The sequence below is a fragment of the Lepisosteus oculatus genome, chromosome 2 (genome assembly GCF_040954835.1).
Source record: "Lepisosteus oculatus isolate fLepOcu1 chromosome 2, fLepOcu1.hap2, whole genome shotgun sequence".
Taxonomy (NCBI): Eukaryota; Metazoa; Chordata; class Actinopteri; order Semionotiformes; family Lepisosteidae; genus Lepisosteus; species Lepisosteus oculatus.
Genome location: NC_090697.1, coordinates 57,032,641 through 57,047,568, shown reverse-complemented (window position 1 = coordinate 57,047,568; position 14,928 = coordinate 57,032,641). Strand labels below are relative to the sequence as shown.

General features: G+C 38.0%; 1 protein-coding gene across 2 annotated transcripts in view; it reads left to right on the top strand.

Moving 5' to 3' along the window:
- The window catches only part of scara5 (scavenger receptor class A, member 5 (putative)), an 87,106-nt gene that overhangs the window by 34,740 nt on the left and 37,438 nt on the right, over window positions 1-14,928 (top strand). For both annotated transcript variants that reach the window (XM_006625751.3, XM_015343771.2), the window contains exon 4: window positions 12,398-13,072. In XM_006625751.3, the coding sequence (XP_006625814.1) occupies window positions 12,398-13,072 (675 nt within the window). The remainder of the gene's footprint in view (window positions 1-12,397; window positions 13,073-14,928) is intronic.

The window sequence follows — 14,928 nt, the reverse complement described above, 5'->3', positions numbered from 1 at the left end:
CCTTTCGTCCTTCTGTTCCTGTCTTGTTTGTTTCTCTTTCTCTCTCAGATTTGTATGCTGTGTTTCTGTGTGTTGAATGCCTATCCTTTATTATGATTAACCCGAGTAATTCACCCCCCCCAAAAAAAAACTAAGCTAGGCAAATACCTAAAATGAAATCCATTGTTTTTCAGACTCTTTTTAGGCCTTGAGTGCACTGTTGTGAACTGCAAACTTTATACCACTAGCTTTTAACATTATCCTTACATTATCGTATCTAAAATAAATAGTGCACTGAATAATTTGTTTTATCGAGAGACATTCTCAAGTGGAAAGTTCATTATAGGGGTTAAGTAAAATGCAACTGATTTCTGCTTTTACAGTACCTGAAATAATTTCAAAGTACAGTATCTACAGAGATGCTATTGCCAGTTTGAGAGGATACTAGGAGCTTTTCATTGACAGAGCTTAAAGTGATAACTGTTCTACCCCAGAGGTCAATGATAAATGTGTGTCTATAAATGAAAATATGTCTAGATTATTGATAATTTGTTGATACAATGTCCTCTTTGCCAAATCACTGTCAACAGACTGGAAGAATTGCAGTTTGGTCTAAATATCATATTTGCTGGTGTAGAGACAGGATGTTACATGATATCACAGTAACATGGTAATGATAACAGATAACACAGTGTGTTGCCATGGATATTTTGTTAAAAAAACAGAATACAACTTAATAGCATTGGAGGAAAGAAGTCTGTTGTTTTGAGTAAACAGGAAAGCATTGGGAGGAAAACATCACCCCAAATTAAATCAAAACTTCAACCCACACACTAACTGAGAATTCTATACCCAATACCTAATGCCAAGTTTCCAAATGGTAGAATCAAGAAGCCTAAGGCAACATTAAAAACTGACTTATAGTATGTGACTGGTGTCATTTTTATTTAATTTGGGCCATGCTGTTTTAGGCCAGAATGGTTTTATATATAATGCCAATCAGGTTTGTAACATTCAATTAAAAATAAATCTCAATTATATCCTTCCTAGTACATAGGACAGCAGAAAAATGAGCAACTTTTAGTTTGGGCTGTTTATTGTATTATTTAATAATCACTAATGACTCAGAATAAATTGTGTTCTATTTTAAAAATAAGCATTCATATTTATTCCAATATTTTCTCATTTACAAAACAGCCAAAACCGATAATCATCCCATGAGGCTCATTGCCGCCAGATCGGAGAGCTGGGACTCATTAATGTCGTGTTGAAATATGGATGTTAAAGCTGCTACAGTGTTGAATGCCAGGTTTTAAAGCCAATCGTACAGTTCCAGATACACATAGAATAAAACAAACAGCACTAAGCTTAGTTCGGATCGGCTGCTTCACCAGCTCTTCTTGTGAAATAATACATTAAAAATCAGGAGATGGTTTTGCTTTACAAGTAAACCTCTCTCCAGTTGTCAAGCCTTCGAAGACACAAGCATGTAGGAGCTCTACGGTGCAAGTTTAACACCACAGTGTAACAGTTGTGATTATTAATATGAACATGTCTGAAAGACAAACTCTTGGAGCGAAGGACCTCTGCAGTCAGCCAAGAGACTATGATGATCACTCTCCAGCATGAAAAAGGCATCTATATTCCAATTGTATTAAACTGATGTGTTTAGTAGACCTTAAAATGAAGTCATCACTGGACTTGTTTTACCATTTCCAAAAGCTCTGAGTGCATATACTTATGAAGACACTACGTTTACATCATAATCTCCACTTCTTGGTCATATTTTCCCCTTGTGTTCTGTTATCGTATATAACATATGCTTAAATCATACTTTTTATTATTTTTTTCAGTGACTTTAAAATGCATTTCTAAGTCTTACAAAGGAAATTTTCTACAATATAGTTATACAACTGGGATACTACACTCAAAACTTTACTTTCTATGTAAATGTAACCCTATGGAGTACAAATGGTTAGTGTTGTGACTATAGTTCTGCATAGTAATATTAAGCACTGTACTGTAGGTGTGTTAAGCTACTCTTGTTTTTTAACTTAATTTACTGTGATGTGGTACATACCAGATTCTGGATGTCTGATCAAAGTCAAATCAAAATGACCATCAAAATCACTATGTCAATAGCTCCTTTGTGCAATGAATTTCAACACACTGGCAAACCCAGTGAACAGAGGTGATGTCACCTTCACAGGTTTTTTATTCATTGTAGGTTCTATGATCAGTGACATAACCCCCCCCCTTAATTCAACTGGTGAAGTAACTTTGCTCTTCTGTACCTGATCTGCTATGTAGTGGGCCTTCTGGCCTGCTGCCCTTCACTAAGAGATGGGTATCTCTCCTTCCAGTATGTCATGCGCTTTCTGATCCTTTGTCACTGGATGAAAGAAGTAGGAGTTGTAAAGAAAAATGTAAAGAAAATGTATTCAAAAACACAAAGTAAAAGTGTTTACTGCACGTAGCAGCTATCAGCAAGAAAAGGAAATCGGTCCTATGACATGGTTCTGGAAGTCCTCTGTGGAATTATCCCACTAGGGCATATTTCTGCGCTTGTATTTTTTATTAGGTATGTTGTACTGATAACAGCCATTTATTCAATTCAGTGCGATGAAAAAAACCTTCAGAAAACATACTGTATATTGGAGAAAGGATATTTATATATATACCTATATATACAAAACTAGAGAAGCACTACAATACAGTATTGGTGAAAATCACAAATTCCAAATTATAGCACAATGAGGAAATCTTTCCAGTTTTAAACAAGGTGCTTTCTGGGGAAATTCAATTTGTGTGTTCTGTAATAAACAAAAAAATATTTTGGTATATTAAAAAAACATATAACAAACCCAGAGTGAATACTTTTAAATTAAATAGAGAACATTGCAAACATAATGCTTAGGCCTTGTTAAAAAAAAGTACTCACCAGAGTACAGGACTCCTCCCGGCTTGTAGAGAATGCTGTAAAAAGGAACATTGTAATGGATACTGCTCTCCAAGGCCTGGTGACTAAGTTTTCTCTTAAGGTTTCCTTTAATGGCAGAAAGAGCAAGCTTACTCAATTGGGGTTCAGTATGGTTCGGAGAACAAATGAGTCACTGCAAACTGCTATTTTTTTTGTTATATGCAACATGTGCAGTCCATTAAGCTTCTCTCTGCATGGGGCCCCTCAACCATCCAAACAAACTTTCAGGACACACAGGTGCATTGCTGCAGTGTAATTCTGCTGCTGTTGCCAACATTAGCGTGATCTAGGACACCATTCCTCCAACTCAAGTACATTGACAGGAGCAGAACATATTCCAAATAATAATTTTAATTTGCTTTCTTGTGTAAAGCTGTCCTGTTCTTTTGCATTTGCTATTATAACACAGTGTTCCCACAAGTATTTTCTACAAAGACTTCTCAAACATGAAAAGCCGGGACAGTGAGGAGGTACCACTAAACTGAAAACTGGCTTCTCATACAAAATCTGTATCCAGTGGACTATACAGCATTGTAGAATACGTAAGAGTTCCAACATCAAATAAAAGGAACTTGCAAAAACATATATATTCATAATGAAATCAGCTATCTGGAGAAAGTGTTGTTCAGACTTTTATAAAGTCTCTATAAAAATAACATTTGTTTTTATCATATGTATACTGTACCAAGACACTGGGACACCCATTTATGGAAGCAAACATGTTACCTTGTTATACTTCTAGCAATGTATTAACATACAGTAGAACAATTTACTATATATATACCGTATGTGTGTGTGTTAAAGTGCTAGTAGAAAGGTGGATTTCTTCAGCGTGTGATAATTTTGTGGAATTGGAATAAACTAAAACAATGTCTGGATTGGCAAATCACCTTAGAGACTTTGCTTTGCTGAGAATCATTGAGTATAGCTTGACGTATTAAAGTACAGTTTAAGAATGTTTTTTTCTATCCATAATATGAAATTGCAATACTCCCATTCCCACCACAGATGCCTCAATCTGTTAAATGAGCTCTGTAAAAAAGGCAAGAGTGACTGGACTTCCATAGAATACATCCTTGAATCCTGGAAAGCCTTCTCAATTTTCAGGGTCCACCATTCAATGAGAGTTCACTTTTCTTTTGTCAACTTGGTAATAGGGGCAACAACTGTTGCAATTTTTTGAAAATCTGTTAATAACTATCCATATTATTAAAAGTTCTGGGTTATGATCTATTGTGTACATGGCCTATCAAATAATCTAGTGGCAACAATAGGAGGCTGTCTGAGCACCGGCAGGGCGCGTGTTATCTTTGTGCGGTGTGCCGGTGTATAGTCGTCTGCAGAGGTTTCGATTTTCTGGTACAGTAGAGAAATCTTTATCTGATCGGAGAAATTGTCGCCAGTGAAAGGAACACATTCCGTTCTACGGTGAACGCCGTCTGCGGGTGCATGAGGATCTTTAATCGCAGCGCTGATTAGCGTCAGGTGTGGAAGCTGCACATTCCCACACGCCGGGGAGTAGGAAGTGCAGTGGGAGGTGTTTTCCACTGTCACACTGGCTTGACCAATTAGCTTGCTGCACATAATACATTCAAAGGAACAGCCTCCTTTGTAGCCTATACGTGCTGATGGAGCTACAGTACCTACTCTAACTGCTTCAATACATTTAAGAAAGCTTGCACCTTTGAAAAAATGAGTCCCAAGCTGCACTGAGAACTACCACATCATTCAGAAATACAAATGCAAGGTCTGTGTGGTCAGTAGGATTTTATTCATTTATTCAGATGTTGTAAGGCCTTTCTTTTAAACTATGCATGAATGATGCCTGCCAATATCCTTTTGTTAAGTCTAGGGTAGTAGACAATAAGATTGTCGATTGAGACTTCTGTAATTGTAATAGAATCCCATATAGAAGCTCTTTCTTCCTTTGTTCTATCTTTGGTGCCATGCCTACAGGACACCCTGAAATTTCTCAATGACTTCTGCATTTTCAATATTGTTATAAGTAAGGGGTTAAAAATTGAAAATACCAGAAATAGACCGAGCAGGATGATCAAGTAAATTAAATAATCATAACCGCCAAACTGTAAACAATATGCCAAGAATATACCCAAGTGTTTTGTACTGTACAATTAAAGGCATCTGAGTTCTTTGCTCTCTGGCACAATTGTGGTGAAAAGAGTAATAAATTAGGTACACCAGGTTAACAAATATTTATTAACAATGACAATGACACACACTAAACAACACGACATAAAACATACAACATATAAATTATTCTATTTCCAAACAAAGCATCTCAGAGGCCTACAACCTGTCCACCCTTAAAAAACTCCAAACTACTACCAAGTATATAAATTCTACATGACACCTATACAGGGCAACAAGAGAGTAAAACCTGCCTTCAAATCTAAACAAACTATGGCCTACAGTTAAATTTCTCTCTGTATATCTGGATGCTACTGTACATAGTGTAGCAAGGCAGGAGTGGGACGAGCCACAGCGGAGGCACTGATGTGAGGTTAGCGAGAACCAAAAAGAAAACAAAACAAAAGGGAAAAATAGAAAAATCTGCTGTTAAGTAAAGCAGCACTGCGCCATCGTGTAGCGTGGCACCAAGGCTGGTTGTACCCTATCTAATGGTTGGCAACAGGGACCAGGCTGGGCTTACCCTTTCTAACGGGGTCCAGCCTGGGAAAGACCCCGCTTGGCAACAGGGACCAGGCTGGGCTTACCCTTTCAAACAGGGTCCAGCCTGGAAAAAGAACCCGCTTGGCGCTTGGCAGGGACTAGGCTGGGCTTACCCTATCTAACGGGGTTCAGCCTGGAAAAGACCCCGCTTGGCGAAAGGGACCAGGCTGGGCTCACCCTATCTAACGGGATCCAGTCTGGGAGAGCAGGCAGAGAGCGCAAGGCCAAATTAAAAATTCTAATTGTGGAAGGCTAAAAGAAAAAAGAATATATATATTTTTTTACATGACTTAATGACTTACACTCAGGTTCAAGCCCCTCCGGGACTGCCGGTGTAAAGATCCTCCCCTTCCAGGGGTGTGCCCTGCTCATCCCTTCTGGGGCTGTTCAGTGTGCCCTTAAAGAGCCCTCACAGCTGTGGTTTACCCTTAATAAGCCAGTGCAGCTCTGTGTACAAAGGCAATGCGTCCCCCTCCTCCAGGGCTCTGGCTTTACACTGAACACTCCCCTCACGTAGAAACGAGAAACCTATCTGGCATTCAAAAAACGCATCCTATAACCAGGAGACACTGTTTTTAACCTGTACAGGAGATCAGACTTTCTAAAAAACATCCCACCTGGCACTGTCCTCTTCTCTCTCCTTGGGTTTTTCTGTCCATCCGCTCTTATGTCTTCACTTCTCTTCTCTTTTCCCTGTTCCTGGACTGTGGATGACTCTTAAGAATTTACCTAGAACTTTGTTCACCACGGTAAACCAGACATTTCCTTTGATCAATGTGTTTCAGAATCCCGACAATTAAAAAAACTCCATATTTCTTTTCTTGCTTGGAAGCTCTCAAGAACTGTAAATGTTTACACTGCCCAGATCCATGACTGTTGAGATGTCTCTAGATTCTGAGACAATTCAAAAGCCACTTCCAAAAACTGTAACAATATTTTTCTAGCTTATTTTGCAGTTTCAAATTGACTTTATTCCCTTGCTCAGGGATGATTTCATGTATAATGGGAGTCATCAGTCTCCTGAAAATATCTCAATTTCTTGCCAAACAATTCTGTTTTTTGTTACTTTTAAACAAAGGTACTTTATCCCCCTTCCTGAATGTCTATTGGACATCAATCATTACCATTATTGTCTCCCTCTTTCTCCAGGATTTCAAAAGATTAGCTTGATATATTTGTTTTTTATAGTTTCCAACATGGTGTACTACAGAATAACATCTTAAGATAAGATCACTTTATTAGCCATATACAATTTTACTGCATTAGGAATTTGTCTTTTCACATACCCCAGCTTGCTCTCCATGAGACACAGACAGAAGCTTGGGGTCAGAGCACAGGGTCAGCCATTATACAGCACTGTGGAGCAGTTGGGGTTCAGGGCCTTGTGCAGGGGTAGGATTCCTCTGCTAGCCATGGGATTTGAGCCAGCAACCTTCCAGCCACAGGTGCAGATCCTTAGGCACAGTGCCACTGCTCCACCCCCATCACAAGCCTGAAAGACACATACATGAGAATGTTTTTTGTAGATCTGCTGCTGGGCTTCTCTACCTTATATTTAAGCACAGAGTGGATTACTGCAGCAATTCTGTACTGCACATGTGAAACATGCTCAATCCATCTGTGGTGAGGTGTGAACTCACACTGAGAACAGAAAGCAGTTTTTTATGCAATGGGTATGAGAGTGAGAGAGAGGAGCTTATTTGCACATGTACGTTGGGATTCTTATTCATACCATTCTCTCGGGATATGCACAGCACAATAGAAAACACAACACAATGTGTACAGTACATAAAATAGTAGATAATGACAGCCACAGCCAACCATCATGCACAGCATAACCCAACAACATACAACAGGTAGTACAGAAAAATAAACACATGGAAAAATAGATACGTGGTAGCCAAGTAGATAGTGTAGAAGTGCATTGAATTCAGAAGCATTGCACTGTTACAGTAGCTGTTAATGATACACACTGACATTGGGTAGAAGCTATTGTTAAGCCTAGGGGTTCATGCTGCAGTGCCACTTGCCAGAGGGGGTGAACAATTAGTGCCTGTATTGGTTGGAATCTAGAATAATGGATCTGACATTATTGCAACAGAGGATGGAGTAGACCTAGTCGAATGATGTTAAGTCAGATCCTATAATTCTTAGAGCGGTTTACACAGTCCTTTGTATGCCATCTTTAACTTCTATGGTAGTATTGCCATACCATTCAGTGATATCAGTTGAGTTCATGAGTAATTGCTTCCCTATATCACATTTTTTTAGGCATTGCAGAAAGGTGCTACTGTTCCTTTTTCAGACTGGCTTTTGTGTTGTGACACCAGGAATCTGAAGCAGCTGACAGTTTCCCCCACTGTGCCCTCAGTACTGATTGGGGCACGACTCCTTATTTTTTGTCTTCTTGTCATGGCACCACCTTGTACTCCACCTCACTCCTATATTAGACTCTGCGCTCTTATAGCCCGATAACTGTGGTTCCATCAGTGAACTTAACAATGTGGTCGCTGTTATACTGTACAGTATATAGCTGTACAGTCATAGTGAACAAGAAGTACAAACTAGGACTGAGTCAGCAGCCTTGGGGAGCTCCAGCATTTAGGATCACTCTAGAGGAGATTTTGTTGCCACTACCTTTTTACTACCTGTGGTCTGCCTGTCCGGAAATCCAGTAAAGGCACTTCCTGTTCAGAGAGGTGTAACACAAAACCCCCTGGTTCACTGGGAGCCTTGATAGCAGTGCTCAGTGTTCAGAGCCTTAAAGCGGGTGAAGATGTTCAGCTTATCTTGTAGTAATTCATCAGCAGTGTAAATTCCGCTTGTGTTGCCTTAATAGTTTGTGACAGCCTGCAAGCCTTGATGCAAGCACCTTGAGCTGGTGCCCCCAAGCTGTTTTGCAAGTTTGTCTTTGTATTTGTGTTTTGATAGCGTTCTCCAGATCATGCCTTGATTTTGTACAGTTCTTTGTCTGCTTATTGAAAAGCAGCAGTCCATCCTTTAATTTGACTGCGAATGTCTTTGTTTATCCACGGTTTCTGATTAGGGCGTATCCGGATCTTCTTGGTTGGAACACATCTCTCCAGACAGTAATTGATGTAAGATGTGACCACCTCTGTGCACTCGGTTAGATCAGTGGAAGAATCTTTGAATATACTCCAACCAGTCAATTCAAAACAGTCCAGGAGTTCTTGCTCAGCAGCATCTAAGCAGCGCAGCACAGTTTTTATTGCAGGTGATGCCCTCTTTAGCTTCTAAACGGGAAGAAGGAGCACAGAGGCGTCGGACATGCAGATGTGAGGAGGAACAGTATGTCCTCCCTAATGGTGGTGTAGCAGTGATCCAGTGTGATGTTGAATCTAGTGGGAATGGAGATGTGCTGAAAGTACTTTGGTAGTACTTTTTTAAGATTATAGTAATTAAAGTCCCCTACTGTGATAGAGACAGCTTCTGGATGCATGTTTCCATATTTTATAATGACACTATACACCTCACTGAGTGCTCTTTCAGCATTAGCAAGCAGGTGAGTGTACACAGCAGTTATAATAACAATCAAAAATTCCCTTGATAGGTAAAAAGGGTGACATTTAGTGACAATAGTGAGATACTCTAGATTAGATTAGCAAGATCTGTAGAGAATTTCTACACCAACGCACTAAAGATTATCAATCATAAAACACACTCCTCCTCCTTTCTCAATACTGCTATAATCTGTGTGTCCAATCTGTAAAGTGTGAATCCAGCAGGTTGAATAGTGGTATCGGGAATGTTTGGTTTCAGACACGTTTCAGTGAAACAGAGGATCAAGCACTGTCTTAAGTCCCGCTGAGTGTTGAACGGACAGTGAAGTATGTCAGTCTCACTGTTGAGCGACAGCACATTTGCAAGCAAAATGTTGGAGAGCAGGGAGTAAAAGGCAAGCTGCTCGAGATGTACAAACATGCCGCTTCTCTTACTCCACTTCCTCTTGCATTCATGTGCCTGTTTCATTGCCACTGAAGTCAGATACGAAGCTCTGAGTTTCAGGTCCAAGAGTGTTTGGCAATCATAGGTGATGTCCACACGCATATTTGTTTAACATTGTACGAGACATAACATGAAATAACACCATAAATGAGAGAGCTACACATGAGACAGTGCCATCTTGAATTGAACAGGTGTGGAACAAACCATACTATTGAAGATCGACTAACTGCCAAACAAGCATTGATTGGCCTCCTCTTATTTGAAACCTTTCCTATATTATGTGAGTGTATGATCTACATGCTAATTGCACCTAAAATGCAAGTAGCATATAATGCTAGTCAATAATGTGTCAAAAACCCTTCTCTTATTAATAGCCATTCGTATATTTTTATGTACGGTACCTATGCAGAAAAATGACATTAGGGTATTGTTGAGTTTTCACTTGGTAGAATCTGAAATGAAATCATGTGAAATGGAATTTCTTCAAAAAACTTTTCCTTTAACATCTTGGAATTTAAGGAACTTGTAATTTGTCAGTATGTGCAGCTGAGCTGCACCTGGTGGAACAGATCAGTTTGCATTGAAACATCCTCTGTAAATGTTATAAATCCCAACACTTGGACAACAAATGTCTTTACAAATGTGAAAAAAGTTGGAAATGGATGTTTGGCACATGGAGACTTTGTCTCAAACCTAATCTTTTATATTAAAACTGGCAAAAGGATTAGAGCGTGTTCTTAAATTGTGAACCGAAATTAAATCTGTAGATTTAAAGTATAAATTAGCCTTTTGTTCTACTTTTCACTCCTTCGGTGCATTTCTGTTATTTTAATTTTTCCCTTTTTATTAGGAATCATCTTGCCCTGGTAGGTAGTCCTCAGCTTTTTACATGTAAACATGCCCTTTTGAGTTTCTGGCTGTTGTTTTCCTCTCATGATATCAGAATGAGGTGACAAAGAAGGAAACCAACTAAATGAGTCTGAATGTCAAATGAATTCACTAGAAATAGTTAATTACAATAAAGAATAACAAAAGAGTAAAACAACAAGGTCTGATAATAGATTATCCCAATTATTAAGCGTAACATTCAGTCCATTTAAGAAGAGATGAGCTCCATTTTTTGTTTCCATGGATAGTATTGAAAGCATTAAATGTGAACCTTTTATTGGGTCTACGTTAGGGATCATTTACTGTTTTCAAGGAGTCAAGATCTTTTTCTGCTTGGTTTATTCTTCTGGGAAATGTGCATCTGTTTTTGCTTTGTGGTTTTGGCTTGTATTCTGCCTTGTATTTAACCTATGTTAGAATTAAAGCTCCAATGGCCATATGAAAAGATAATTGTGATTAGGTTAATGTGCTCTTTTCGCCTTGCAGTGGAAATATTCCTGTAGGTTTGATGGATATGGAAGTCTCTGAAAAGCTATTTCATTGCACTTATAATTGAATACATTTTGTTTGTAAAAGTTTAAATGTGGTGATTATTTATACAAATAATGAAGGGGAAATTATAACAAGTTTCTTAGAAAAGCCTAATTTGCTGCTTTCAAAATAAAATGATTTAGCCAATACTGTATGTGTACTTAGTTCTCACACTCCATGTGTGTCCAAATGTAACCTGGGTAAAAACTACATAATAGGCTCACTTTTTAGAACTAGTGGTAAAAATATCATTTGAACCTTTAGTATACCGTTAAAAGTTTTTTTGAAAAAAATTAATCTTTGAAAGCATATAGCCGAGTGATATCATTGTGGAATTAGCTATATTTTGTTTCATGACATCTTTTAATGCAATCTTTCATGACGTCTCCTGCAATTTCCCTCACGGGATCAATAAAGTATCTATCAATCTTTTATCAGGTTGATGAAAGGTGTTCTTCTTTCACCCGCAAAAACACCAAAACATACAGTACATTTGAAAGGTCATATGCAGACGGAATAGGTTTTTAAAGACAAGAAAACATTTTAAATCATCCCATCAAGCAAAACACAGTTCTATAAAATACTAAAGCATGTTTGTTAGGCTTTAAAACTTTTAAAGACTTTAAAAAAGACCTAGACATTTCAGTGCTATAACATTGTTGGGGCACTCTGAAACCCTTAATGGTCCTATAAAACAAGAATGGAGCCTTATCTTCAACTTCAGAAACCTATGGAATGTCAGGATTCATTTCCAATATTCTAAGACTATTGTTTTCAATGCACAGAAAATATGCTAGCAATTAATACAATTTTGGGTCTACATTTTGTAAAACAGATAATATGCGTGGAACCCATGAAGATTGCCTTAAATTGAATATGCAAACATCCAGAGCTGAAATTGACTTTGCTACTTAAACATCTATACTGTACCTAATGTTTAGTATACTGTTAAACGAAGTGAGGGTTAGTAAAAGACAAGACATTAGAAGCCTAGTTTTGTCTAGTGTCCACAGCACAAGGATGAATTTATTTTTTATAGAACCTCAGAGAAGAGAAATGTAGACCTTTATAAGAAGAGTCTTGTTAAAAGAATAGTCTCCTTCTTGTTAAAAGAATGTTAAATAGAATTTAAGATTTCTTTACATAAATGATGTTGTAAATATATATATATATATTCTGTACATACATTGATCTATTTTCTAACCACTTTATCCAATACAGGGTTGTCGTGGAGCCAGAGCCTATCCTGGCATGCTAAATACATTATATTTTGTACAGAAAAAATGTTAAATTGTATAATTGGTCCAGTGTATTATTAGATATGGCGGGTGCAGATAATCACAGTGTTCGTATTTTTTTCAGTCTCAAGATTGCAAGTGTCATCAGAAAAACAGGAAGCTTTGAAGGACAATGTGACACTCTTGAGTGAAAGGTTCCAGAACTTGCAGCTGTCCATGAGCCAGCTCTCCACCAACAACGATTTCCTGGAGAACATTTGGAAGCTTGAGAACCTCTTCCAGAACCATTCACAGACACTAAAGCAACTGAGCCAGGCTGTCCGAAGGCTGGAGCAAGATGTTCACAACCTACAGGAACAGTCCAACGAGACCACCAGCTTTGTGTCTCAGCTTAGAGATGTCCTCAGGGACCTGAGTTTCTCCAATCAGAGAAACGTGACCGTACTCAGCACTGACATGGCCAGAGTGAAGATCTCCTTGCAGAAGCAGGACTCACGGGTGAAAGAGGCCTCCGACCAAGTGGATAACCTCAAAGATAAACTAGAAGACATGCAACAGATTCTAAACATTGTGAATGGAACATTTACAAATGATATGGGTATCCATCACACAAAAATCCAGGACCTACAAATACAGATCTTCAATGTCACAGAAGATACTAGGACAATCAGGGTTGCACAAATAAACATGGAACAACAGCTCAGAAATGAGGTTGCCATCTTGAACAACATCACAGAGGACTTAAGGCTTAAGGACTGGGAGCATTCTGTGGCTCTGAAGAATCTTACTTTGGTTGAAGGTAAGTACTTATTTGCATGTTCATTTATGTTCATTACATATTTTGTACCACTCTTAATTAATCCAGATAAACAAATCCAGCTGTTCACAATTGCCTGGCAAATTAGATTGTTCTGTCCTTAAGATTGATTTCTCTGCATCTTCATCTCTTAACTTTTTCAGTTATTATAGATGTCTTCCTCAGTACAGTTAGTTTTCATGCACTATGATACTTCAGTCATTTCAGAAAAGCACGTCCACCCAATAAAAAACTGAGTTGATTTTTTTTTACATCAAGAGTTATATTCCCATGTTAATTCACATTAATTCACTCCCTTGCTATTTTAATTAATAGTGAAAGAACACTTACAGTATGAAAGGTTTACAGAAATGTGCATGATCTTTAAATATTGAACTGTTCCTGATATCTGGCCGGGTCTTTTGTGTCTTTGTTTTTCTGAAACATTGAAAAATTATGACTGGTACTGGGAGGGTATCTACTGTATGTTTTTTTCTTAGTTTTTGTTTATACTTAGACTTACCTCCTTTCTGTTTAGAGCAGACAGGCAATTTCTTACCACTGTAAACCAACCGTATATGAAGGGATCACGAGCTCTACAAGATGGTAATGCCATATGCTTTTACCATGCTAAAATTCTGACATGAAAAAAGCAAGTCATTAAAGGGGGGCAACGTATTTGACACAATTTAGGTAACACTGATAAGCACAGGTTTCAGTGTGCCGTGACATGACTGGAGTCAGTTCTCCACAATTAGCCCAACATGTCTCCGAGTCCAGCACACTGAATAATGGAAATAGCCTGAATTCAAACCATAGTAATGTCCTCTGGGCTACAAGAGTTATCTTGAGGTTGTAGTATCCTTTACTGGGTGAATAAAATGATATCTTTTTAAATAAATAGATGTGAAAATGCCACCTTATATCACATTTGCATTACAACGTTAATCTTTCTGGTAAAAAAAGTCTACTGAAACTGTTTGCTCATGACCACAAATCTGGCATTATACAATCTGAGAAATAAAACTTCAATAAACCACTGATTGAAGAAGGAACCTTTTGGACGTATTTCATTACATTACTTCTGGTAGCTAGGTTTTGTGTATTATCGTTTCCTGAAAAGTGGTTAATTTCTCCTCTTTACTTGAACTGATGTCATGATCTGTTGAACCTAACTCTTCATACACGTGAGTTGCTGAACAGAAAAGGTGCTCTTAAAATGCTACAGTTGTTAATTTTGTTTTAATTTATTTATATATGCTAGCTAGATATGTTGCTAAATATCAGTTAAGGCATTATGCGCCACAATTAAAGAACACTAAGGCACAGTAATCATAAGGTATGTACAAATGCATAGCAGCAAATGTTTTTTTCATAATTGTCATAATTGGTGTTGTTATGACTGAAGTACCATTTATCACTCCAGTCACATAGTTTATTCTACTTTGTGTCTGTTACAGAATATTCAGCATTTCAAAGAGTGCAAATGTATGCTAAATAGCATATTTTCCCTGTGTCCTGTTGATGCAAAAAATAAATTTTGTGGGATACAAATAAGTTTTAAATTATTTATGAGCTTTGCTTCTAGCTAGATTAGCTGTAATCTATTTCAAAGCAGCATAGGTGTAATTCTTTCCTATAAGCAAAATGAATTGAGTCATGAAAAAATCACTCATGTGCATACTTGCGGTGGATTTGTCTAATTCTGATTTTAGTACTTTGGCAGTTGTAACCTGGAATAATCTCCTATTATGTAACCTTGACATGAGGTTTACACATAAGGTGATATCACTCTTGGCTGATAACATGGACCAGTCTCAGCCTTTACACTCAGCAACTGTTTCAAGCTGCTGTACTTA